The 25253-nt window shown below is 43.4% G+C and overlaps 1 protein-coding gene across 1 annotated transcript in view; it reads left to right on the forward strand.

Moving 5' to 3' along the window:
• Window positions 1-17117, forward strand: part of LIPH (lipase H) — a 96234-nt gene extending 79117 nt beyond the window's left edge. The window contains exon 17 of the mRNA XM_038745063.1: window positions 16895-17117. Coding sequence (XP_038600991.1) covers window positions 16895-16982 — 88 coding nt within the window. The 3' untranslated portion in view covers window positions 16983-17117. The remainder of the gene's footprint in view (window positions 1-16894) is intronic.
• Window positions 17118-25253: the final 8136 nt, after the last annotated feature.

Consider the following 25253-nt stretch of genomic DNA (forward strand, 5'->3'; position numbering starts at 1 on the left):
AGTAGGGCCTTCAAGGGAGGAAGAGAGCTAGCTTGATACCTTGGCAGCATCATCATCAATCGTATTTATTGAGCGCTTACTGTGTGCAGAGCACTGTACTAAGCGCTTGGGAAGTACAAGTTGGCAACACATAGAGACAGCCAAAATCTTGTGTATCTCCTCGTCTGCTTGGAGACATAGTTCTCTAAGAGAAGCAGCGTGGCTAAGTGGAAAGAGCATGGGCTTGAAAGTCGGAGGTCATGGGTTCTAATGATAATGATGGCATTTATTAAGTGCTTACTATGTGCAAAGCACTGTTCTAAGCGCTGGGGGGGGATACAGGGTGATCAGGTTGTCCCACATGGGGCTCACAGTCTTAATCCTCATTTTCCAGATGAGGTAACTGAGGCACAGAGCAGTTAAGTGACTTGCCCCAAATCACACAGCTGACAAGTAGCAGAGCCGGGATTTGAACCCAGCAGGTAAGTGGCAGAGTGGCAGAAGCAGCAGGGCTCAGTGGAAAGAGCCCAGGCTTTGGAGTCAGAGGTCATGAGTTCAAATCCCAGCTCTGCCAGTTGTTAGCTGTGTGACTTTGGGCAATTCACTTCACTTCTCTGCGCCTCAGTTACCTCATCTATAAAATGGGGATTAAGACTGTGAGCTCCCTGTGGGACAACCTGATCATCTTGTAACCTCCCCAGCGCTTAGAACAGTGCTTTGCACGTTGTAAGCGCTTAATAAATGTCGTCATTATTATTATTATTAGAGCCAGAATTAGAACCCAGGTCCTTCTGCCCAGGCCTGTGCTCTACCTACTAGGCTCCACTGCTTCTACTGATTTCATTTCACTCTGAGCTCGAGAGCAGAAACATTGATACCAACTGTATTATAGTTGATAATTTTACAGATGAGGTAACTGAGTCCCAGAGAAGTTCTTCTAGACTGTGATCCCACCGTTGGGTAGGGACCGTCTCTATATGTTGCCAACTTGTACTTCCCAAGCGCTTAGTACAGTGCTCTGCACGCAGTAAGCGCTCAATAAATACGATTGAATGAATGAATGAATAATGCTCTGCACAATGTAAGTGCTCAAATACCATTAATTTATTAGAGCTCTCTGGCCTGGGAGTTAGAAGGACCTGGGTTCTAATCCCAGCTCAGCCACTTGTCTGTTGTGTCACCTTGGGTAAGTCACTTCACTTCTCGGTGCCTCAGCTACCTCATCTGTAAAATGGGAATTGAGATTGTGAGCCCCATATGGGACAGGGACTGTGTCCAACTTGCTTAGCCCGTATCTACCCCAGTGCTTAGAACGGAGTCTGACATGTAGAGAAGCAGTGTGGCTGAGTGGAAGGAGCCTGGGCTTTGGAGTCAGAGGTCATGGGTTCAAATCCCAGCTCCGCCAGTTAATAATGGTATTTGTTAAGTGCTTACTATGTGCAAAGCACAGTTGTCAGCTGTGTGGCTTCAGGCAAGTCACTTCACTCATTTGGGCCTCAGTTCCCTCCTCTATAAAATGGGGATTAAGACTGTGAACCCCCCATGGGACAACTTGATCACCTTGTAACCTCCCCAGCGCTTAGAACAGTGCTTTGCACATAGTAAGCGCTTAATAAATGCCATCATTATTACTACATAGTAGGTGCTTAACAGATATTCCCTCCCACCCCAGACCGTGAGCCCACTGTTGGGTAGGAAATGTCTCTATATGTTGCCAACTTGTACTTCCCAAGCGCTTAGTAAGCACTCAATAAATACGATTGAATGAATAAATGAATATTATTATTGCTGTTATGAGTATCATTATCAGAATTATCATGATTGTATTTGTTCAGTGCTTACTCTGCATCAAGCACTGTTGTAAGGGGTAGAAATGAATCAGTGAGGTCAGACGCAGTCCCTGCCCCACATGGGACTCACAGTCTAAGTAATAATAATAATAATAATGGCATTTGTTAAGCACTTACTATGTGCAAAGCACTGTTCTAAACGCTGGGGGGGATACCAGGTGATCAGGTTGTCCCACGTGGGGCTCACAGTCAATCCCCATTTTACAGATGAGGGAACTGAGGCTCAGAGAAGTGAAGTGACTTGCCTAAGGTCACACAGTAGACATGTGGTGGAGCTGGGATTTGAACCCATGACCTCTGACTCCAAAGCCCGGGCTCGTTCCCACTGAGCCACGCTGCTTCTCTAGGAGGGAGAACTGATACTGAATCCCCATTTTACAGATGAAGAAGCTGAGGCATTGAGCAGTTCAGTAACATGATCAATCAATCAATCAATCGTATTTATTGAGCGCTTACTGTGTGCTGAGCACTGTACTAAGCACTTGGGAAGTACAAGTTGGCAACATATAGAGACGGTGCTTACCCAACTGTGGGCTCACAGTCTAGAAGGGGGAGACAGAGAACAAAACAAAACATATTAACAAAATAAAATAAATGGAATAGATATGTATAAGTAAAATAAATAAATAAATAGAGTAATAAATACATGATGGAAGGTCACATGACAGACAGTGGCAGGGTCGCGACTAGAACCCAGTCCCATGACTCTTAGGCCTGTGCTTTTTTCTTAGGCCATGCTAATGATTAAGTGGCTACTCTGTGAAGAGCACTGTGCCTAGGAAGGAGCTGCATGGCGTAGTAGATAAAGTTCCAGGGAGTCAGAGGTCATGGGTTCTAATTCTGGCTCCACCACGTGTCTGCTGTGCGACCTTGGGCAAGTCACCTCACTCCTCTGTGCCAGAGTTACCTCATCTGTAAAATGGGGATGAAGACTGTGAGCCCCCCGTGGGACAACCCGATCACCTTGTAACCTCCCCAGCACTTCGAACAGTGCTTTGCACATAGTAAGCACTTAATAAATGCTATTATTATTATTATTATTATTATTATTATTATTATTATTATTATTATTATTATTATTCTCTGGCCTCGGTTACCTCATCTGCAAAACGGGGATTGAGAACTACGAGCCCCACGTGGGACAAGGACTGTGTCCAACCCAATTTGCATGTACGATTCATTCATTCATTCATTCATTCATTCATTCGTATTTATTGAGCGCTTACTGTGTGCAGAGCACTGTACTAAGCGCTTGGGAAGTACAAGTCGGCAACATATAGAGACGGTCCCTATCCAACAGTGGGCTCACAGTCTAGAAGGGGGAAACAGACAACAAAATGAGTAGACAGGGGTCAATACCCTCAAAATAAATAGAATTATAGCTATATGCACATGATTAATAAAATAAAATAAGTACCATCCTAGCACTTAGTACAGTGCCTGGCATGTAGGAAGTTCTTAACAAATACCAGAATGATTAAATAGACACATTCATTCATTCAATTGTATTTACTGAGCGCTTACTGTGTGCAGAGCACTGTACTAAGCAAACAAGTAGACAGGGGTCAATACCCTCAAAATAAATAGAATTATAGCTATATGCACATGATTAATAAAATAAAATAAGTACCATCCTAGCACTTAGTACAGTGCCTGGCATGTAGGAAGTTCTTAACAAATACCAGAATGATTAAATAGACACATTCATTCATTCAATTGTATTTACTGAGCGCTTACTGTGTGCAGAGCACTGTACTAAGCAAACAAGTAGACAGGGGTCAATACCCTCAAAATAAATGGAATTATAGCTATATGCACATGATTAACAAAATAAAGTAAGTGCCATCCTAGCACTTAGTACAGTGCCTGGCATGTAGGAAGTTCTTAACAAATACCAGAATGATTAAATACACACATTCATTCATTCAATTGTATTTATTGAGCGCTTACTGTGTGCAGAGCACTGTACTAAGCGCTTGGGAAGTACAAGTTGGCAACATATAGAGACGGTCCCTACCCAACAGCGGGCTCACAGTCTACACACAGGGAGAATTATACACAGCCCACACCCTCAAGAGGCTCAGAGTCTAAGAATAAGGGCTTAGCGCTGGCATATAAAGAATGTTGAAAGATAAGGACAATGATAAATGTGATAACAATAAGGAACTCCAGCTAGAGGAGCAGAGTTTCAAGTTCCTCATGAGTCAGAGTCCAACAGGTGAGGTGGTCAATCAATCAATCAATCGCATTTATTGAGCGCTTACTGTGTGCAGAGCACTGTACTAAGCTCTTGGGAAGTCCAAGTTGGCAACATATAGAGACGGTCCCTACGCAACAGCGGGCTCACAGTCTAGAAGGGGGAGACAGACAACAAAAGAAAACATATTAACAAAATAAAATAAATAGAATAGATAAGTACAAGTAAAATAAATAAATAAACCGAGTAATAAATATGTACAAACGTATATGGTCTGCCCTCCACAACGTCCAGAGTTCAGTCCCAACGAATCTTTCCAGGGTTCGGAATTAAACCAGGAAAACCTTTTCACAGAGCAGATGGCAAACTGGTCCAATTCATTAGAAGTAGCAATCAGCGTAGCGGAAAGCACATGGTCCTGGGAGTTAAAGGATCTGGGTTCTAATCCTGGCTCTGCCGAATGTTAGCTGCGTGACCTTGGGCAAGTCGCTTCACTTCTCTGGGCCTTAGTTCTCCTGTTCTCCCTCCTATTTAGAGCGTGAGCCCCATGTGGGATTGGGACTGTGTCCAACCTAGTTGATTGGGTATCTACCCCAGGGTTTAGAAAGATGTTTGATGCATAATAAGCGCTTAACAAATACCATATTTATTCATTCATTCATTCAATCATATTTATTGAGAGCTCACTGTGTGCAGAGCACTGTACTAAGCGCTTGGGAAGTACAAGTTGGCAACGTACAGAGACGATCCCTACCCAACAGTGGGCTCACAGTCTAGAAGGGGAAGATAGAGAACAAAACAATACATATTTATTTAAGTTGGCAACATATAGAGACGGTCCCTACCCAACAGTGGGCTCACAGTCTGGGAGGAGGAGACAGAGAACAAAACAAAACATATTTATTTATTGAGCATTTACTGTGTGCAGAGCACTGTACTAAGCACTTGGAAAGTACAACTCGGCAACAGATAGAGACAATCCCTATCCAACAACGGACTCACAGTCTAGAAGAACATAAACACAGAGAACAAAACAAAACATATTTATTTAAGTTGGCAACATATAGAGACGGTCCCTACCCAACAGTGGGCTCACAGTCTAGAAGGGGGAGACAGAGAACAAAACCAAACATATTTATTTATTGAGCATTTACTGTGCGCGGAGCACTGTACTAAGTGCTTGGAAAGTATAACTCGGCAACAGATAGAGACAATCCCTACCCAACAACGGATGACTCATAGTCTAGAAGAACACAAACACAGAGAACAAAACAAAACATATTTATTTAAGTTGGCAACATACAGAGACGGTCCCTACCCAACAGTGGGCTCACAGTCTAGAAGGGGGAGACAGAGAACAAAACAAAACATATTTATTTATTGAGCATTTACTGTGTGCAGAGCACTGTACTAAGCTCTTGGAAAGTATAACTCGGCAACAGATAGAGACAATTCCTACCCAACAACGGACTCACAGTCTAGAAGAACATAATGTATGTTTGGTTTTGTTGTCTGTCTCCCCCTTCTAGACTGTGAGCCAACTGTTGGGTAGGGACCGTCTCTATATGTTGCCAACTTGTACTTCCCAAGCGCTTAGTACAGTGCTCTGCACACAGTAAGCGCTCAATAAATACGATTGATTGATTGATTGATTGATTGATAAAAACCCATAAAAACAAAACAAGCAATCAATCCATCATATTTACTGAGTGCTTTCTATGTGCAGAGCACTGTATTAAGAGCTTGGGAGAGTACAATAAAACAGGGTTGGTAGTTATTAAGCTGTTACTGTGGGCTGAGTAATCAATCGATCTTATTTATTTCATATTTAGAGCACTGTAGAAGATGCTAGAAAAGAGCATAGGGATGGGAATTGTTCGTCTATCTCACCACTGACACCTTGCTCACAATTCTGCCTCTAGCCTGGATTGCCTTCCCTCTTCCTAGCTAAAAGATTATTACTCACTCCTCAGCTTCAAAACCTTATTGAAAGCCCAACTCCTCCAAGTGGCCTTCCCTGACTAAGCCCTCATTTCCTCTTTTCCTCTCCCTTCTGTATCACCCTTGTACTTGGATTTGCTCCCTTTATTCACCCCTCCTTCATCCCCACAACACTTATTATTATTATTATTATCCATAATCTGTCCCCCTCTAGACTTGCAAGCTCGTTGTTGGCAGGAAACGGATCTTCTTACTCCATTGTGTTGTTCCCTCCGTCCCCAAGCACTTAGTACAGTACTCTGCACAGCGTAAATGCTCAATAAAAGGCCTGGGAATCATAATCATCATCAATCGTATTTATTGAGCGCTTACTATGTGCAGAGCACTGTGCTAAGAGCTTGGGAAGTACAAATTGGCAACATATAGAGACAGTCCCTACCCAACAATGGGCTCACAGTCTAAAAGGGAATCAGAAGGTCATGGGTTCCAATCCTGACTCCGCAACTTGTCTGCTGTGTGATCTCAAGCTTCAATTCTCTGGGCCTCAGTTACCTCATCTGGTAAGATGGGGATTAAGACTGTTATCATAATAATACTATTGAAAATATAATTGTTATAATAATTCTAGCATAATAATCGTGGTATTTGTTAAGCGCTTACTATGTACGAGGCACTGTTCTATGCACTGGGGTAGATACAAGGTAATCAGGTTGGACACAGTCTCTGTCCCACAAGGGATTTACAGTCTAAGTAGGAGGAAGTGGGGTTTAATTCAATAATCAATCAATCAATCAATCGTATTTATTGAGCGCTTACTGTATGCAGAGCACTGTACTAAGCGCTTGGGAAGTACAAGTTGGCAACATATAGAGACAGTCCCTACCCAACAGTGGGCTCACAGTCTAAAAGCCTAATTCCTACTTTATAGATGAGGAAAATGCTGGGGTTGGTACTAATAAGTATGTAAATGCTAGAGATGGCTAATTATGTTCCTACTTTATAGATAAGGAAAATGCTGGGGTGGGTATTAATAAGTATGTAAATCATCATCATCATCAATCGTATTTATTGAGCACTTACTATGTGCAGAGCACTGTACTAAGAGCTTGGGAAGTACAAATTGGCAACATATAGAGACAGTCCCTACCCAACAGTGGGCTCACAGTCTAAAAAATAGTAAATGCTCTAGTAAATGCTAGTAAATGCTAGTAAATGCATCTCTAGTAAATGCTAGAGATGGCTAATTATGTTTCTACAACTTGGCACGCCAGGATACTCTAAGCTTGTCTTGGGCAGGGAACACGTCTGCCAACTCTCCCAAGCACTTAGTACAGTGCTCTACACATAATAAGTGTTCAATAAATACTAACGATGATGATGAATTAAATGGTAAAAGTATGTTCCCCCTTTTAGACTGTGAGCCCACTGTTGGGTAGGGACTGTCTCTATGTGTTGCCAATTTGTACTTCCCAAGCGCTTAGTACAGCGCTCTGCACACAGTAAGCGCTCAATAAATACGATTGATGATGATGATGATGATGATGATGATGTTGGAGGAGGTGGCTTTCAGGAGAGCGGTGTCTGGTGGATTTAGAGAGGGAAGAAGTTTCAAATGGGGTGAACAGAGAGGTAAGGGGACTAAGATGAGTTTTAGCTATAGCATAAATCCAACGCAGGAGATTTCCACATTAATGATAATGAACAGTTGGGGCGATTAAGCGCTTTCTATATGTCAAACACTGTACTAAGTGCTGGGGCAGATTTCCACATTAATAATAATGAACAGCTGGGACAATTAAGCGCTTTCTATATGTCAAACACCGTACTAAGTGCTGGGGCAGATATAAGATAATCAGATCCCGCAGGATAAGTAGGAGAGAGAACAGGCAGGCATTGCATCCCCATTTTGCAGTTGAAGGAACTGAGTCACAGAGAATAACAATAATAATAATAATAATAATGACATTTGTTAAGCGCTTACTATGTGCAAAGCACTGTTCTAAGCACTGGGGGGATACAAGGTGATCAGGTTGTCCCACGTGGGGCTCACAGTCATCATCCCCATTTTACAGATGAGGGAACTGAGGCTCAGAGAAGTTAAATGACTTGCCCAAGGTCACACAGCAGACAGGTGGCGGAGCCAGGATTCGAACCCATGACCTCAGACTCCAAAGGCCGGGCTCTTTCCACTGAGCCACGCTGCTTCTCCGAGAGGCGAAGAGAAGAAGAGAAGAGAGAAGAGAAGCGAAGTGACTTGCCCAAAGTCGCACAGCAGGTAAGTGGTGGAGCCGGGATTAGAACCCAGGTCCTCTGAATCCCAGGCTCGGGCTCTTTCCACTAGGCTACACTGCTTCCCCATTACTTAGTTTCACAATGCCTAGCTAAGACGTTTCCTCAGATCAGATTGTTTCCCTGTGGCAATGGGAGAGTAAGTAAACACAGTATGTCCGCCTTTTCCTCTTGGAAGTATTCACGGAGACGTAGACATTGAGAAGCAGCGTGGCTCAGTGGAAAGAGCGCGGGTTTAGGAGTCAGAGGTCGTGGGTTCGAGTCCTAGTTCCGCCGCTTAGCAGCTGTGTGACTCGGGGCAAGTCACTTAACTTTTCTGTGCCTCAGTTACCTCATCTGTGAATCAATCAATCGTATTTATTGAGCACTTACTGTGTGCAGAGCGCTGTACTAAGCACTTGGGAAGTACAAGCTGGCAACACATAGAGACAGTCCCTACCCAACAGTGGGCTCACAGTCTAGAAGGGGGAGACAGAGAACAAAACCAAACATACTAACAAAATAAAATAGAATAGATATGTACAAGTAAACTAAATAAATAAATAGAGTAATAAATATCATCATCATCATCATCAATCGTATTTATTGAGCGCTTACTGTGTGCAGAGCACTGTACTAAGCACTTGGGAAGTACAAGCTGGCAACACATAGAGACAGTCCCTACCCAACAGTGGGCTCACAGTCTAAAAGGAGGAGACAGAAAACAAAACCAAACATACTAACAAAATAAAATAAATAGAATAGATATGTACAAGTAAACTAAATAAATAAATAAATAGAGTAATAAATATCATCATCATCATCATCAATCGTATTTACTGAGTGCTTACTGTGTGCAGAGCACTGTACTAAGTGCTTGGGAAGTACAAGCTGGCAACATATAGAGACAGTCCCTACCCAACAGTGGGCTCACAGTCGAGAAGGGGGAGACAGAGAACAAAACCAAACATACTAACAAAATAAAATAAATAGAATAGATATGTACAAGTAAAATAAATAAATGAATAAATAGAGTAATAAATATATACAAACGTATATACATTTATAGAGGTGCTGTGGGGAAGGGAAGGAGGTAAGATGGGGGGATGGAGAGGGGGACGAGGGGGAGAGGAAGGAAGGGGCTCAGTCTGGGAAGGCCTCCTGGAGGAGGTGAAATGGGGATTAAGACTGTGAGCCCCATGTGGGACAACATGATTACCTGATATCTCCTCCAGTACTTAGAGCAATAAGTGCTTAACAAATACCAAAATAATAATAATAATATAAATATTTATTTATATTATATAAATATAATATATTATTATTATTATTATGCATTAACTCCTTGGCCCTGAAGGATTTCCAGCCGTAGGGGTGAAACTATTCCTTCACTCCGCATCTTTGGGGTTAAGACCCTCAGTCTCCTTCATCCCAGATTCCTGAGGTTCTGTTCAGGCATCTAAGAATTCCTAAGCCAGGCTGAAACAATCCCAAATTAGGCCTTCTTGAGCCATTATTTCTTTGAAACCTCCTTCCCACTGCTGAGCCCCAACCTATTCACTATCCCCCTTTTCACACACATATTAAAAAAAAAAGTTGGCACTTAACCGTGGCAATGACTCAACTAAGCGTAAGCCCTACTGTCCAAGTCTGAACTTGATGGGAAATCCAAGAAATTACCTTTCCAAGATATTAAACAAAGCTATATTAAACCAACATTAGGGAAACACCGTGGCCTAGTGGATATAGCCCATGGTTGGGAGTCAGAGGAGCTGGGTTCTAATCCCGGCTCTGCCACTTATCTGCCATGTGACCTTGGGCAAGTCACTTAACTTCCTTGGGCCTCAGTTTCCTCAACTGGGAAATGGGGATTAAAGCCCTGTCCTCTCTCCTACTTCAGAAGCAGCATGGTTCAGTGGAAAGAGCACGGGATTGGGAGTCAGAGGCCGTGGGTTCTAATCCCAGCTCCGTCACGTGTCTGCTGTGTGACTTTGGGCAAGCCACTTAGCATCTCTGTGCCTCAGTTACCTCATCTTTAAAATGGGGATTAAGACTGTGAGCCCCACCTGGGACAACCTGATTACTTTGAATCTACCCCAGCGCTTAGAACAGTGCTCGGGTTATAGTCAGCACTTAACAAATACCATAATAATAATAATTATTATTATTATTGTTATTTCAACTGTGAGCCCCTTAGGGGATGGGGGCTGTTGCATTAATGCCAGTGTTTAGAATAGTACTTGATGCATAAAAAGCGCTTAACAAATGCTATAAAAAAACCCATCAATAAATAGTATTTAGCGAACGCCTACTGCCGAAAGAACATGGTACTAAAAGCTTTGGAAGAGTACAACCAAATTTATGGACAAGATCTCTACCCTCAAGAAGATTATGATCTAGTGGGGAAGAAAGATAATAAAAGTAATTTCAGAAAGAAGTAATATACTGTAAACGATTTATAATTATTAACATCTGTCTCCCCACTGGACTGTAAGCTCATCGTGGTAGGGACCATGTCTACCAACTCTGTTGTATTGTACTCTTCTTTGTGCAGTGCTTTGCATGCAATAAGCGCTCAGTAAATACCATTGATTGATTGATAGGAGGAGGGAAGAATAATAATAATGATGGCATTTATTAAGTACTTACTACGTGCAAGGCACTGTTCTAAGCACTGGGGAGGTTACAAGGTGATCAGGTTGTCCCACGGGGGGGCTCACAGACTTCATCCCCATTTTACAGATGAGGTCACTGAGGCCCAGAGAAGTTGAGTGACTTGCCCAAAGTCACACAGCTGACAAGTGGTGGAGCCGGGATTTGAACCCATGACCTCTGACTCCAAAGCCTGAGCTCTTTCCACTGAGCCACGCTGCTTCTTGAAACAGAAAGCTGGGATGGGAGTGTGTACCCAAGTGTGAGTGACGTGAATATAGACAGGATGGGGATTGATTGATACGATTGATACAATTGATTGATTGATATAATACAATTGATTGATACAAATACGACTGATTGATGGGGAGATGAAACCAATCAGGGACCTGGGAGTAAGAAGGACCTGGGTTCTAATCCCGGCTCTGACACTTGTCTGCTGTGCCACTTCTCTCTGCCTCATTTCCCTCATCTGTAAAACGAGGATGAAGACTGTGAACCCCACGGGGTCACACAGCTGACAAGTGGCGGAGCCAGGATTTGAACCCACGACCTTAGGCTCCAAAGCCCGGGCTCTTTTCACTGAGCCACGCTGCTTCTCTTGGGGCCGCTTGGGGCTCACAGTCTTAATCCCCATTTTCCAGATGAGGTGGGTAACTGAGGCCCAGAGAAGTGAAGTGACTTGAGCAAAGTCACACAGCTGACAAGTGGCAGAGCCGGGATTAGAACTCATGACCTCTGACTCCCAAACCCGGGCTCTTTCCACTGAGCCACACTGCTTACTACTGATCCTACGCGCGCTCGCTCTCCCTCTCTGTCTCTTCGTCTTGCTGTCTCTCACTCCCATTTCCACTCTTCCTCTTCCTTTCTCTCTCTCTCCCCTCCTCTTTCTCAATTATTTGTCTTCCTCCCCTTTCCTCTCCTCTCTTTTTCTCTCCTCTCTCATCTCTTTCCCCCCCCCCCACCTTTTTCTCTCTCCCCCCTCTCTCATCTTTCTCCCCTCTCTCATCTCCCGTTGTTGGGCAGGGACCATCTCTATATGTTGCCAACTTGTACTTCGCAAGCGCTTAGTCCAGTGCTCTGCACACAGTAAGCGCTCAATAAATACAACAACGAGTCCTAGGTGGGACGTGGACTTTGTCCAACCTGATTAGCTCACTCCCACCCCTTTTCTCTGTTTTTACTCTATTTATTTATTACTCTATTTATTATTACTCTATTTATTATTACTCCATTTATTCATTATTCTATTTATTTATTACTCTATTTATTTATTAATTTTATTTGTTCATATTTATTCTATTCATTTTATTTTGCTAATATGTTTTGTTTGGTTCTCTGTCTCCCCCTTCTAGACTGTGAGCCCACTGTTGGGTAGGGGCCGTCTCTATATGTTGCCAACTTGTACTTCCCAAGCGCTTAGTACAGTGCTCTGCACACAGTAAGCGCTCAATAAATACGATTGAATGAATGAATCTCCCCCCTCTCTCTCATCTCTTTCTCCCCTCTCTCATCTGTTTCTCTGCCCTCTCTCCCTTCTAGACTGTGAGCCCGTTGTTGGGTAGGGACCCCCTCTATCTGTTGCCAAATTGTACTTTCCAAGCGCTTAGTACAGTGCTCTGCACACAGTAAGCGCTCAATAAATACGATTGAATGAATGAATGAATGAATCTCCCCCCTCTCTCTCATCTCTTTCTCTCTCCCCTCTCTCATCTGTTTCTCTGCCCCCTCTCCCTTCTAGACTGTGAGCCCATTGTAGGGTAGGGACCGTCTCTATCTGTTGCCAAATTGTACTTTCCAAGCGCTTAGTACAGTGCTCTGCACACGGTAAGCGCTCAATAAATACGGTTGAATGAATGAATGATCAGTTTCAATAAATACAGTTGAATCAATGAATGATCAGTTTCAAAACTATGCGCTCCTGAATTCAGCCTCCGTATCAGATTCTCGCAATCAGTCGGTGGCATTTATTAAGCGCTACCTTCTGCAGACCACAGTATTAAGTACTTGGGAAAGTACAATCTAGCAGATTTGGGAGATGTGTTCCGTGCCTATATTTGCAGTTTGATGTGGGAAGCAGCACATGTGATGGATAAAGTGCTCAATAAATAGGATCGAATGAACGGTTAGAGCACAGGCCTGGAGTCAGAAGGTCTTGGGTTCTCATCCCCGCTCGGCCACTTGTCTGCTGTGCGACCTTGGTTAAGTCACTTCACTTAATAATAATGATGGTATTTGTTAAGCGCTTACTATGTGCCAAGCACTGTTCTAAGCGCTGGGGGGGATACAAGGTGATCAGGTTGTCCCAAGCGGGGCTCACAGTCTTCATCCCCATTTTACAGATGAGGCTCAGAGTAGTAAAGTGACTTGCCCAAATTCACACAGCTGACAGTCGGCTGAGCCGGGATTTGAACCCGTGACCTCTGACTCCAAAGCCCGGGCTCTTTCCACTGAGCCACGCTGCTGCTTCACTTCTCAGTGCCTCAGTGACCTCATCTGAAAAATGGGGATTGAGACTGTGAGCCTCACGTGGGACAGGGACTGTGTCCAACCTGATTTGTTTGTATCCAACCCAGCACTTAGTACAGTGCCTGGCACATAATAGGCACTTACCAAGTACAATGATTATTATTGTCTAGTGAACTAATGAAAAGTTTTCTTTCTTCTTAAGCAAGTAAATTAGCATTAAACCAAATGGTCTAAGTAGATATTCATTCATTCATTCAATCGTATTTATTGAGCGCTTACTGTGTGGAGAGCACTGTACTAAGCACTTGGGAAGTACAAGTTGGCAACATATAGAGACGGTCCCTATAGTCTAAGAGTATGTATTCATTCATTCATTCATTTAATCGTATTTATTGAGCGCTTACTGTGTGCAGAGCACTGTACTAAGCGCTTGGGAAGTACAAGTTGGCAACATATAGAGACGGTCCCTATAGTCTAAGAAATGTATTCATTCATTCATTCAATCGTATTTATTGAGTGCTTACTGTGTGCAGAGCACTGGACTAAGCGTGTGGGAAGTACAAGTTGGCAACATATAGGGACGGTCCCTATAGTCTAAAAATATGTATTCATTCATTCATTCAATTGTATTTATTGAGCGCTTACTGTGTGCAATCAATCAATCAATCAATCAATCGTATTTATTGAGCGCTTACTGTGTGCAGAGCACTGGACTAAGCGCTTGGGAAGTACAAGTTGGCAACATATAGAGACGGTCGCTATAGTCTAAGAATATGTATTCATTCATTCATTCAATCGTATTTATTGAGCGCTTACTGTGTGCAGAGCACTGTACTAAGCGCTTGGGAAGTACAAGTTGGCAACATATAGAGACGGTCCCTATAGTCTAAGAATATGTATGACAGTAGAAGCGTGGCTCAGGGGAAAGAGCACAGGCTTTGGAATCAGAGGTCATGGGTTCTAATCCCGGCTCCGCCACTTATCAGCTGTGTGACTTTGGGCAAGTCACTTAACTTCTCTATGCCTCAGTTCCCTCATCTGGAAAATGGGGATTAAGACTGTGAGCCCCATGTGGAACAACCTGATTACCTTGCTTCTCCCCCAGTGCTTAGAACAGTGCTTGGCACATAGTAAGTGCTTAACAAATACCAAAATTATTATTATTATTATTATTAATTATTATTATTAATAGCATTTGTTAAGCACTCACTGTGTGCCAAGCACTGTTCCAAGAGCTGGAATGGATACAAGATAAGCAAGTCCCACATGGGGCTCACATTCTAAGAAGGAGGGAGAACAGGCATTGAATCCCCATTTTGCAGATGAGGGAACTGAGGTTCATAGAAGTTAGGTGACCTGTCCAAGGTCACACTTTCAACAAATCCAGACTACAGTTCAACTCTCCAGACCAAGTGCTTGGTTAGGAAGTCCAATCCTGTGGACAATTTTGAATATGTTTCGTATTCATTCATTCGTTCATTCAATCGTATTTATTGAGCGCTTACTGTGTGCAGAGCACTGTACTAAGCGCTTGGGAAGTACAAGTTGGCAACGCATAGGGACGGTCCCTCCCCAACAATGGGTTTTGTGGACAGAGCAAGTGCAGCCTCTTGCATAGTTACAATGAAAACAATAATAATAACGATAATAGTATTGAATTCATTCATTCATTCAATCGTATTTATTGAGCGCTTACTGTGTGCAGAGCACTGTACTAAGCGCTTGGGAAGTACAAGTTGGCAACGCATAGAGACGGTCCCTCCCCAACAACGGGTTTCGTGGACAGAGCAAGTGCAGCCTCTTGCATAGTTAGAATGAAAACAATAATAATAACGATAATAATATTGAATTCATTCATTCATTCAATCGTATTTATTGAGCACTTACTGTGTGCAGAGCACTGTACTAAGCGCTTGGGAAGTACAAGTTGGCAGCGTATAGAGACGGTCCCTCCCCAACAACGGGTTTCGTGGACAGAGCAAGTGCAGCCTCTTGCATAATTACAATGAAAACAGTAATAATAACGATAATAGTATTGAATTCGTTCATTCATTCAATCGTATTTATTGAGCGCTTACTGTGTGCAGAGCACTGTACTAAGCGCTTGGGAAGTACAAGTTGGCAACACAGGGACGGTCCCTCCCCAACAATGGGTTTTGTGGACAGAGCAAGTGCAGCCTCTTGCATAGTTACAATGAAAACAATAATAATAACGACAATAGTATTGAATTCATTAATTCATAGTTACAATGAAAACAATAATAATAACAATAATAGTATTGAATTCATTCATTCATTCAATCGTATTTATTGAGCGCTTACTGTGTGCAGAGCACTGTACTAAGCGCTTGGGAAGTACAAGTTGGCAACGTATAGAGACGGTCCCTACCCAACAACGGGTTTCGTGGACAGAGCAAGTGCAGCCTCTTGCATAATTACAATGAAAACAGTAATAATAACGGTAATAGTATTGAATTCATTCATTCATAGTTACAATGAAAACAATAATAACGATAATAGTATTGAATTCATTCATTCATTCAATTGTATTTATTGAGCGCTTACTGTGTGCAGAGCACTGTACTAAGTGCTTGGGAAGTACAAGTTGGCAACGCATACGGACGGTCCCTCCCCAACAACGGGTTTCTAATAATAACGATAATAGTATTGAACTCATTCATTCATTCAATCGTACTTATTGAGCGCTTACTGTGTGCAGAGCACTGTACTAAGCACTTGGGAAGTACAAGTTGGCAACATATAGAGACGGCCCTTCCCCAACAACGGGTTTCGTGGACAGAGCAAGTGCAGCCTCTTGCATAGTTACAATGAAAACAATAATAATAACGACAATAGTATTGAATTTATTCACTCATAGTTACAATGAAAACAATAATAATAACAATAATAGTATTGAATTCATTCATTCATTCATTCATTCAATCGTATTTATTGAGCGCTTACTGTGTGCAGAGCACTGTACTAAGCACTTGGGAAGTACAAGTTGGCAACGTATAGAGACGGTCCCTCCCCAACAACGGGTTTCTAATCAATCAATCAATCAATCAATCGTATTTATTGAGCGCTTACTATGTGCAGAGCACTGTACTAAGCGCTTGGGAAGTACAAATTGGCAACACATAGAGACAGTCCCTACCCAACAGTGGGCTCACAGTCTAAAAGGGACTAATAATAACGATATATTCTAACGAGTTTCTAATAATAACGATAATAGTATTGAACTCATTCATTCATTCAATCGTATTTATTGAGCGCTTACTGTGTGCAGAGCACTGTACTAAGCGCTTGGGAAGTACAAGTTGGCAACATATAGAGACAGTCTCTCCCCAACAACGGGTTTCGTGGACAGAGCAAGTGCAGCCACTTGCATAGTTACAATGAAAACAACAAGAATAACGATAATAGTATTGAATAGTTGCATAGTAAACTTGTTACAATGAAAATAATAATAATAATGATAATAGTATTGAATAGTATCAATACCATGTTTCATATTCTTTTTTTTTTCTTTTCCCAGGCCACACCTTTGCAGATATGATCTCGTATTGACGGAAAACACGGAAAGCCATTTCCAACCTATTCTGTGCCACCACTTGGAAATGTAACAGCGGGAAGGCTCTAGTCCATCCGCTGTCCTAAGGAGAAACTCCACTGCCCTCATTCAGGACAAATAACGAAGACCGGCCTCATTTATTATATCTTCCACTACCCTCATTCAGGACATCATCATCATCATCATCATCAATCGTATTTATTGAGCACTTACTATGTGCAGAGCACTGTACTAAGCGCTTGGGAAGTACAAATTGGCAACACATAGAGACAGTCCCTACCCAACAGTGGGCTCACAGTCTAAAAAGGACAAATAACGAAGACCAGTCTTGTTTATTATATCTTCTTATCGACGTCAGACGGCAAGATGATTCCTTATGTTCGGACTACTCGGGACTCTAAAATGATTCTGAGAGCCCGGTGGTCAATAATCGACAGGGCGAGCCGACCCTGTATGATTTAGGAAGATTAAGGAATTCAGCTTGGGCTGGAACTGATTCTTCTGAGAGAAGTTGTGTAGTTAAGAGCCGGGCATTGTTGTGAGGCCTCAAACTCGGTCAATTCCGGCATTTGCCTTTACTCACCGTGTGACTTGGAGCCAATTTTTCAACCTCTCATCCCGTTCCCTCATCCTGGAATGGGATCATGAGAATCCCGACCTACCTCCCAGGGCTGTTGTGAGGGTTAATGAGATAATGTCTGGGAACGGCTTCGAGATTCCCGGATGACAGGTTCTCATCGGGCGCCAAGTATGTGATGTAAGAGAAAGTGTTTATTTATTTTTTAGACGCTCTTTCCGGTGAATAATAAAGCTAGCCCCGACAGCCCCCGCCTTCGTTCTGCGAGCTGGATGTGTTGTTTAAAAAGATATTGTATTTTCCCGTTTGGCACACGGTAAGCATTCAATCAATCAATCAATCAATCGTATTTATTGAGCGCTTACTGTGTGCAGAGCACTGTACTAAGCCCTTGGGAAGTACAAGTTGGCAACATATAGAGACAGTCCCTACCCAACAGTGGGCTCACAGTCTAAAAGGGGGAGACAGAGAACAAAACCAAACATACTAACAAAATAAAATAAATAGAATAGATATGTACAAGTAAAATAAATAAATGAATAGAGTAATAAATATGTACAAACATATATACATATATACAGGTATATGTAAGAGAAAGTACTTATTTATTTCATCATCATCATCATCAATCGTATTTATTGAGCGCTTACTGTGTGCAGAGCACTGTACTAAGCACTTGGGAAGTACAAGCTGGCAACACATAGAGACAGTCCCTACCCAACAGTGGGCTCACAGTCTAAAAGGGGGAGACAGAGAACAAAACCAAACATATTAACAAAATAAAATAAAAACAATAGATATGTACAAGTAAAATAAATAAATAAATAGAGTAATAAATCTGTACAAACATATATACATATATACAGGTATATGTAAGAGAAAGTGCTTATTTATTTTTTATACTATCTTTCTGGTGAATAATAAAACTAGCCCCGATAGCCCCCACCTTCGTTCTGCGAGCTGGATGTGTTGTTTAAAAAGATATTGTATTTTCCCGTTTGGCACACGGTAAGCATTCAATCAATCAATCAATCAATCAATCGTATTTATTGAGCACTTATGGTGTGCAGAGCACTGTACTAAGTGCTTGGGAAGTACAAGTTGGCAACATATAGAGACAGTCCCTACCCAACAGTGGGCTCACAGTCTAAAAGGGGGAGACAGAGAACAAAACCAAACATATTAACAAAATAAAATAAATGGAATAGATATGTTCAAGTAAAATAGAGTAATAAATATGTACAAACATATATACATATATACAGGTATATGTAAGAGAAAGTGCTTATTTATTTTTGATACGATCTTTCTGGTGAATAATAAAGCTAGCCCCGATAGCCCCCACCTTCGTTCCGCGAGCTGGATGTGTTGTTTAAAAAGCTATTGTATTTTCCCATTTGGCACACGGTAAGCATTCATTCAATCAAGCAATCAATCGTATTTATTGAGCGCTTACTGTGTGCAGAGCACTGGACTAAGAGCTTGGGAAGGAAAAGTTGGCAACATATAGAGACGGTCCCTACCCAACAGTGGGCTCACAGTCTAAAAGGGGGAGACAGAGAACAAAACCAAACATACTAACAAAATAAAATAAATAGAATAGATATGTACAAGTAAAATAAATAGAGTAATAAATCTGTACAAACATATATACATATATACAGGTATACGTAAGAGAAAGCGCTTATTTATTTTTTATACGATCTTTCTGGTGAATACTAAAGCTAGCCCTGACAGCCCCCACCTTCGTTCTGCGAGCTGGATGTGTTGTTTAAAAAGATATTGTATTTTCCCGTTTGGCACACGGTAAGCATTCAATCAATCAATCAATCAATTGTATTTATTGAGCGCTTACGGTGTGCAGAGCACTGGACTAAGCGCTTGGGAAGGACAAGTTGGCAACATATAGAGACGGTCCCTACCCAACAGTGGGCTCACAGTCTAGTCATTCAACTGGGGAAGCAGCATAGCTCAGTGGAAAGAGCCCGGGCTCTGGAGTCAGAGGTCATGGGTTCAAATTCCGGCTCCGCCACTTGTCAGCTGGGTGACTTTGGGCAAGTCACTTCAATTCTCTGGGCCTCAGTTCCCTCATCTGTAAAATGGGGATGAATAATAATAATAATAATAATGATGGCATTTGTTAAGCGCTTATTATGTGCAATGCACTGTTCTAAGCGCTGGGAAGAGTGTGAGCCCCACATGGGACAACCTGATGACCTTGTATTTACCCCAGTGCTTAGAACAGTGCTTGGCACATAGTAAGCGCTTAGCAAATACCAAAATTATTATTATTATGATTGAATGATTGAAGGAATGAAAACATAAACCAATACTTTGGACTTACTGCCTTCTCAGAAGACAGAAGCAGCATGTCGTAGTGGGTAGAGCAAGGGCCTGGGAATCAGAAGGTCATGGGTTCTAATCCATCTTCATCATCATCATCATCAATCGTATTTATTGAGCGCTTACTATGTGCAGAGCACTGTACTAAGCACTTGGGAAGTACAAATTGGCAACATATAGAGACAGTCCCTACCCAACAGTGGGCTCACAGTCTAAAAGCGAAGCAGCATGATTCAATGGAAAGAGCCCGGGCTTTGGAGTCAGAGGTCATGGGTTCAAATCCCGGCTCTGCCAACTGTCAGCTGTGTGACTTTGGGCAAGTCACTTCAATCCTCTGGGCCTCAGTTCCCTCATCTGTAAAATGGGGATGAAGACTGTGAGCCCCCCATGGGACAACCTGATCACCTTGTAGCCTCCCCAGCGCTTAGAACAGTGCTTTGCACATAGTAAGCGCCTAATAAATGCCATTATTATCATTATTATTATTAATCCCATCTCCACCACTTGTCTGCTGTCACCTTGGGCAAGTCACTTCACTTCTTTGGGCCTCAGTTACCTCACCTGTAAAATGGGGATTGCGAATGTGAGCTCCATGTGTCCAGATTGATTTGCTTGTATTCACCCCAGCACTTAATATACTGCCTGGCACATAGTAAGCGCTTAACAGATATCATTATTATTATTATTATTATTAAGACATGTGGGTTAGAAAAACAGTAGTTGGGAAACCCCCAACTCCTCTCACCCATTTATGATGAATCGAGCCACAGGTTGATACCCACAGCACAGAGGGCAAAGGGGGGAAAGAATGCACTGATGAGAATAATAATAATAATAATAATAATAATGGCATCTATTAAGTGCTTACTATGTGCAAAGCACTGTTCTAAGCGCTGGAGAGGTTACAAGGTGATCAGGTTGTCCCATGGGGGGCTCACAGTCTTCATCCCCATTTTCCAGATGAGGGAACTGAGGCCCAGAGAAGTGAAGTGACTTGCCCAAAGTCACACAGCAGACAAGTGGCAGAGCTGGGATTCGAACCCATGACCTCTGACTCCAAAGCCCAAGCTCTTTCCACTGAGCCACACTGCTTCTCAAGAAGCAGTGTGACCTACCGGATAGAGCCCGGGCCAGACAGTCAGAAGGCCATGGGTTCAAATCCCAGCTCTGCCACTTGTCTGCTGTGTGACCTTGGGCAGGCCACTTAAATTCTCTGTGCCTCAGTTCCCTCATCCGGAAAATGGGGATTAAGACTGGGAGCTCGACGTGGGACATAGACTGTGTCCAAACTGATTAGCTTGTGTCTACCTCAGTGCTTAGTACAGTGCCTGGCGCACTTAACAAATACCATTAAAAAACCCAAACCTCCAAGTAGGGGTGTGTGGAAGCAGCGTGGCTCAGTGGAAAGAGCCCGGGCTTTGGAGTCAGAGGTCATGGGTTCAAATCCCGGCTCCGTCAATTGTCACCTGTGTGACTTTGGGCAAGTCACTTCACTTCTCTGGGCCTCAGTTACCTCGTCAAGAAAATGGGGATTAAGACTGTGAGCCCCCCATGGGACAACCTGACCACCTTGTAACCTCCTCAGCACTTAGAACAGTGCTTTGCTCACAGTAAGCACTTAATACATGCCATTATTATTATTATTATTATTATTATTATTATTATTATCCCTTTCCTGGGGGAAGTCGTCTCACTTCTCTTGTCAGAGAAGCAGTGTGACTTAGTGGAAAAAGCCCGGGCTTGGGAGTCAGAGGTTGTGGGTTCTAATCCCGCTCTGCCACCTATCAGCTGTGTGACTTTGGGTGAGTCATTTCACTTCTCTGAGCCTCAGTTCCCTCATCTGTAAAATAGGGATTAAGACTGTGAGCCCCATGTGGGACAACCTGATTATCTTGTATCCCTCCAGTGCTTAGAACAGTGCTTGGCTCATAGTAAGCGCTTAGCAAATACCATCGTCATTATTATTATTATGATTTCATACAATGGAGTTGGTGGATGTGATCCCTTCCCTTAGGGAAGTCATTTCACTTCTCTGGGCCTCAGTGACCTCATCTGGAAAATGGGGATTATGACTGTAGACCCCATGTGGGACGGGGATCGGGTCCAACCCGATTTGCCAGCACTTAGTACAGTGTGTGGCACATAGTATGCGCTTAATAATAAATACCCGTCTCCCCCTTTTAGACTGTGAGCCCACTGTTGGGTAGGGACTGTCTCTATATGTTGCCAATTTGTACTTCCCATGCGCTTAGTACAGTGCTCTGCACATAGTAAGCGCTCAATAAATACGATTGATGATGATGATGATGAAATACCTGGCCTAAGTAGGAACTCCTCCGGTCCTCGGTTCCTTAATCTGCTTAATGAGGACTAAGACGTGGAGCCCCGGATGGGATCCGGACCACGTCCGACCCGATACTTCCCAAGCGCTTAGCACAGTGCTCTGCACACATCAAGTGCTCAATAAATGCGATTGAATGAATGAATGATTTAGCTTGTATCCACGCCAGTGCTTGGCACATCGTAAGAGCCTAACAAATAGAGAAGTAGCATGGCTCAGTGGAAAGAGCCCGGGCTTTGGACTCAGAGGTCATGGGTTCGAAACCCGGCTCCGCCACTTGTCAGCTGTGTCACTGTGGGCAAGTCACTTCTCTGTGCCTCAGTTCCCTCATCTGTAAAATGGGGATTGAGACTGTGATCCCCCCGTGGGACAACCTGGTCCCCTTGTAACCTCCCCAGCGCTTAGAACAGTGCTTTGCACATAGTAAGCGCTTAATAAATGCCATTATCATTATTATTATTACCACAATTACCATTTGTTATTAGACTGTTTTAGACGGTGAGCCCACTGTTGGGTAGGGACTGTCTCTATATGTTGCCAACTTGTACTTCCCGAGCGCTTAGTCCAGTGCTCTGCACACAGTAAGCGCTCAATAAATACGATTGATTGATTGATTGTTATGACCACAGGGAGCTTTCAAACTAGCAGGGTGACAGGGCTGAAAAGAGATTAGGGCCAGGTGAAAGAGGAGAACCTGGGATCATCATCATCATCATCATCATCATCATCAATCGTATTTATTGAGCACTTACTATGTGCGGAGCACTGTACTAAGCGCTTGGGAAGTACAAATTGGCAACATATAGAGACAGTCCCTACCCAACAGTGGGCTCACAGTCTTAAAGGGGGAGACAGAGAACAAAACCAAACATACTGACAAAATAAAATAAGTAGAATAGATATGTACAAATAAAATAAATAGAGTAAAAAATATGTACAAACATATATACATATATACAGGTGCTGTGGGGAAGGGAAGGAGTAAGATGGGGGGGATGGAGAGGGGGACGAGGGGGAGAGGAAGGAAGGGGCTCAGTCTGGGAAGGCCTCCTGGAGGAGGTGAGCTCTCAGTAGGGCCTTGAAGGGAGGAAGAGAGCTAGCTGGGCGGACGTTGGGAGGGAGGGCATTCCAGGCCCGGGGGAGGACGTGGGCCGGGGGTCGATGGCGGGACAGGCGAGAACGAGGCCCGGTGAGGAGATTAGCGGCGGAGGAGCGGAGGGTGCGGGCCGGGCTGGAGAAGGACAGAAGGGAGGTGAGGTAGGAGGGGGCAAGGGGATGGACAGCCTTGAAGCCCAGGGTGAGGAGTTGGAGGTCGGGAAAGGTCTGCAGGTTATTAAAACCAAGATGGGGGGTCCGCTGAGGTGCCGCTGCTTTGGGCGCGGCCCAGTTGGGAGACTGAGGCCCCGTCGTTGGCCCATTTTGAGGGACGGTTGGTGGCCCTGAGATGTGCCAGGGTGATCTGGTGGCCCGGGGACGGGGCCAAACTCAAGGGGATGGGCAGGGCCCTATAATTATAACAATAATGATGGTATTTGTTCATTCATTCATTCATTCAATCGTATTTATTGAGCGCTTACTGTGTGCAGACCAATCAATCAATCAATCGTATTTATTGAGCCCTTACTGTGTGCAGACCAATCAATCGATCAATCGTATTTATTGAGTGCTTACTGTGTGCAGACCAATCAATCAATCAATCAATCGTATTTATTGAGCGCTTACTGTGTGCAGACCAATCAATCAATCAATCGTATTTATTGAGCGCTTACTGTGTGCAGACCAGTCAATCAATCAATCAATCGTATTTATTGAGTGCTTACTGTGTGCAGACCAATCAATCAATCAATCAATCGCATTTATTGAGCGCTTACTGTGTGCAGACCAGTCAATCAATCGTATTTATTGAGTGCTTACTGTGTGCAGACCAACCAATCAATCAATCAATCGCATTTATTGAGCGCTTACTGTGTGCAGACCAATCAATCAATCGTATTTATTGAGCGCTTACTGTGTGCAGACCAGTCAATCAATCAATCGTATTTATTGAGCGCTTACTGTGTGCAGACCAATCAATCAATCGCATTTATTGAGCGCTTACTGTGTGCAGACCAATCAATCAGTCGAATTTATTGAGCGCTTACTGTGTGCAGACCAATCAATCAATCAATCATATTTACTGAGCGCTTACTGTGTGCAGACCAATCAATCAATCAATCGATCGTATTTATTGAGCGCTTACTGTGTGCAGAGCACTGTACTAAGCGCTTGGGAAGTACAATTCGACAACAGATAGAGGCAATCCCTACCCAACAACAGGCTCACGGTCTAGAAGGGGGAGACAGATAAAACAAAACAAAATGAGTAGACAGGCATCAATACCATCAAAACCTTCTAGACTGTGAGCCCGCTGTTGGGTAGGGACCGTCTCTATCTGTTGCCAACTTGTCCTTCCCAAGCGCTCAATAAATACACACAGTAAGCGCTCAATAAATACGATTGAATGAATGAATCAAAATAAATAGAATTATAGATGTATACACATCATTAATAAAATAGAGTAATAAATACGTACAAATATATGCAAGTGCTGTGGGGAGGGGAAGGAGGTAGTGGCGGGTGGAGGTAGTGGCGGGGGGTGATGGGGAGGAGGAGAGGAAAAAGGGGGCTGAGTGTGGGAAGGCCTCCTGGAGGAGGTGAGCTCTCAGCAGGGCTTTGAAGGGAGGAAGAGAGCTAGCTTGGCGGATGGGCAGAGGGAGGGCATTCCAGGCCCGGGGGAGGACGTGGGCCGGTGGTTGATGGCGGGACAGGCGAGAACGAGGTACGGTGAGGAGATTAGCAGTGGAGGAGCGGAGGGTGCGGGCTGGGCTGGAGAAGGACAGAAGGGAGGTTGTTGTGGTATTTATTAAACGCTTACTATGTCACACACTGTACTAAGTGCTGGGGTGGACACAAGTAAATCGGGTTGGACCCAGTCCCTGTCCCCCATGGGGTCCACAGTCTTAATCCCCATTTTCCAGATGAGGCAACTGAGGCCCAGAGAAGTGAAGTGACTTCCCTAAGGG

The sequence above is a fragment of the Tachyglossus aculeatus genome, chromosome 1 (assembly GCF_015852505.1).
Source record: "Tachyglossus aculeatus isolate mTacAcu1 chromosome 1, mTacAcu1.pri, whole genome shotgun sequence".
NCBI classification, from domain to species: Eukaryota; Metazoa; Chordata; class Mammalia; order Monotremata; family Tachyglossidae; genus Tachyglossus; species Tachyglossus aculeatus.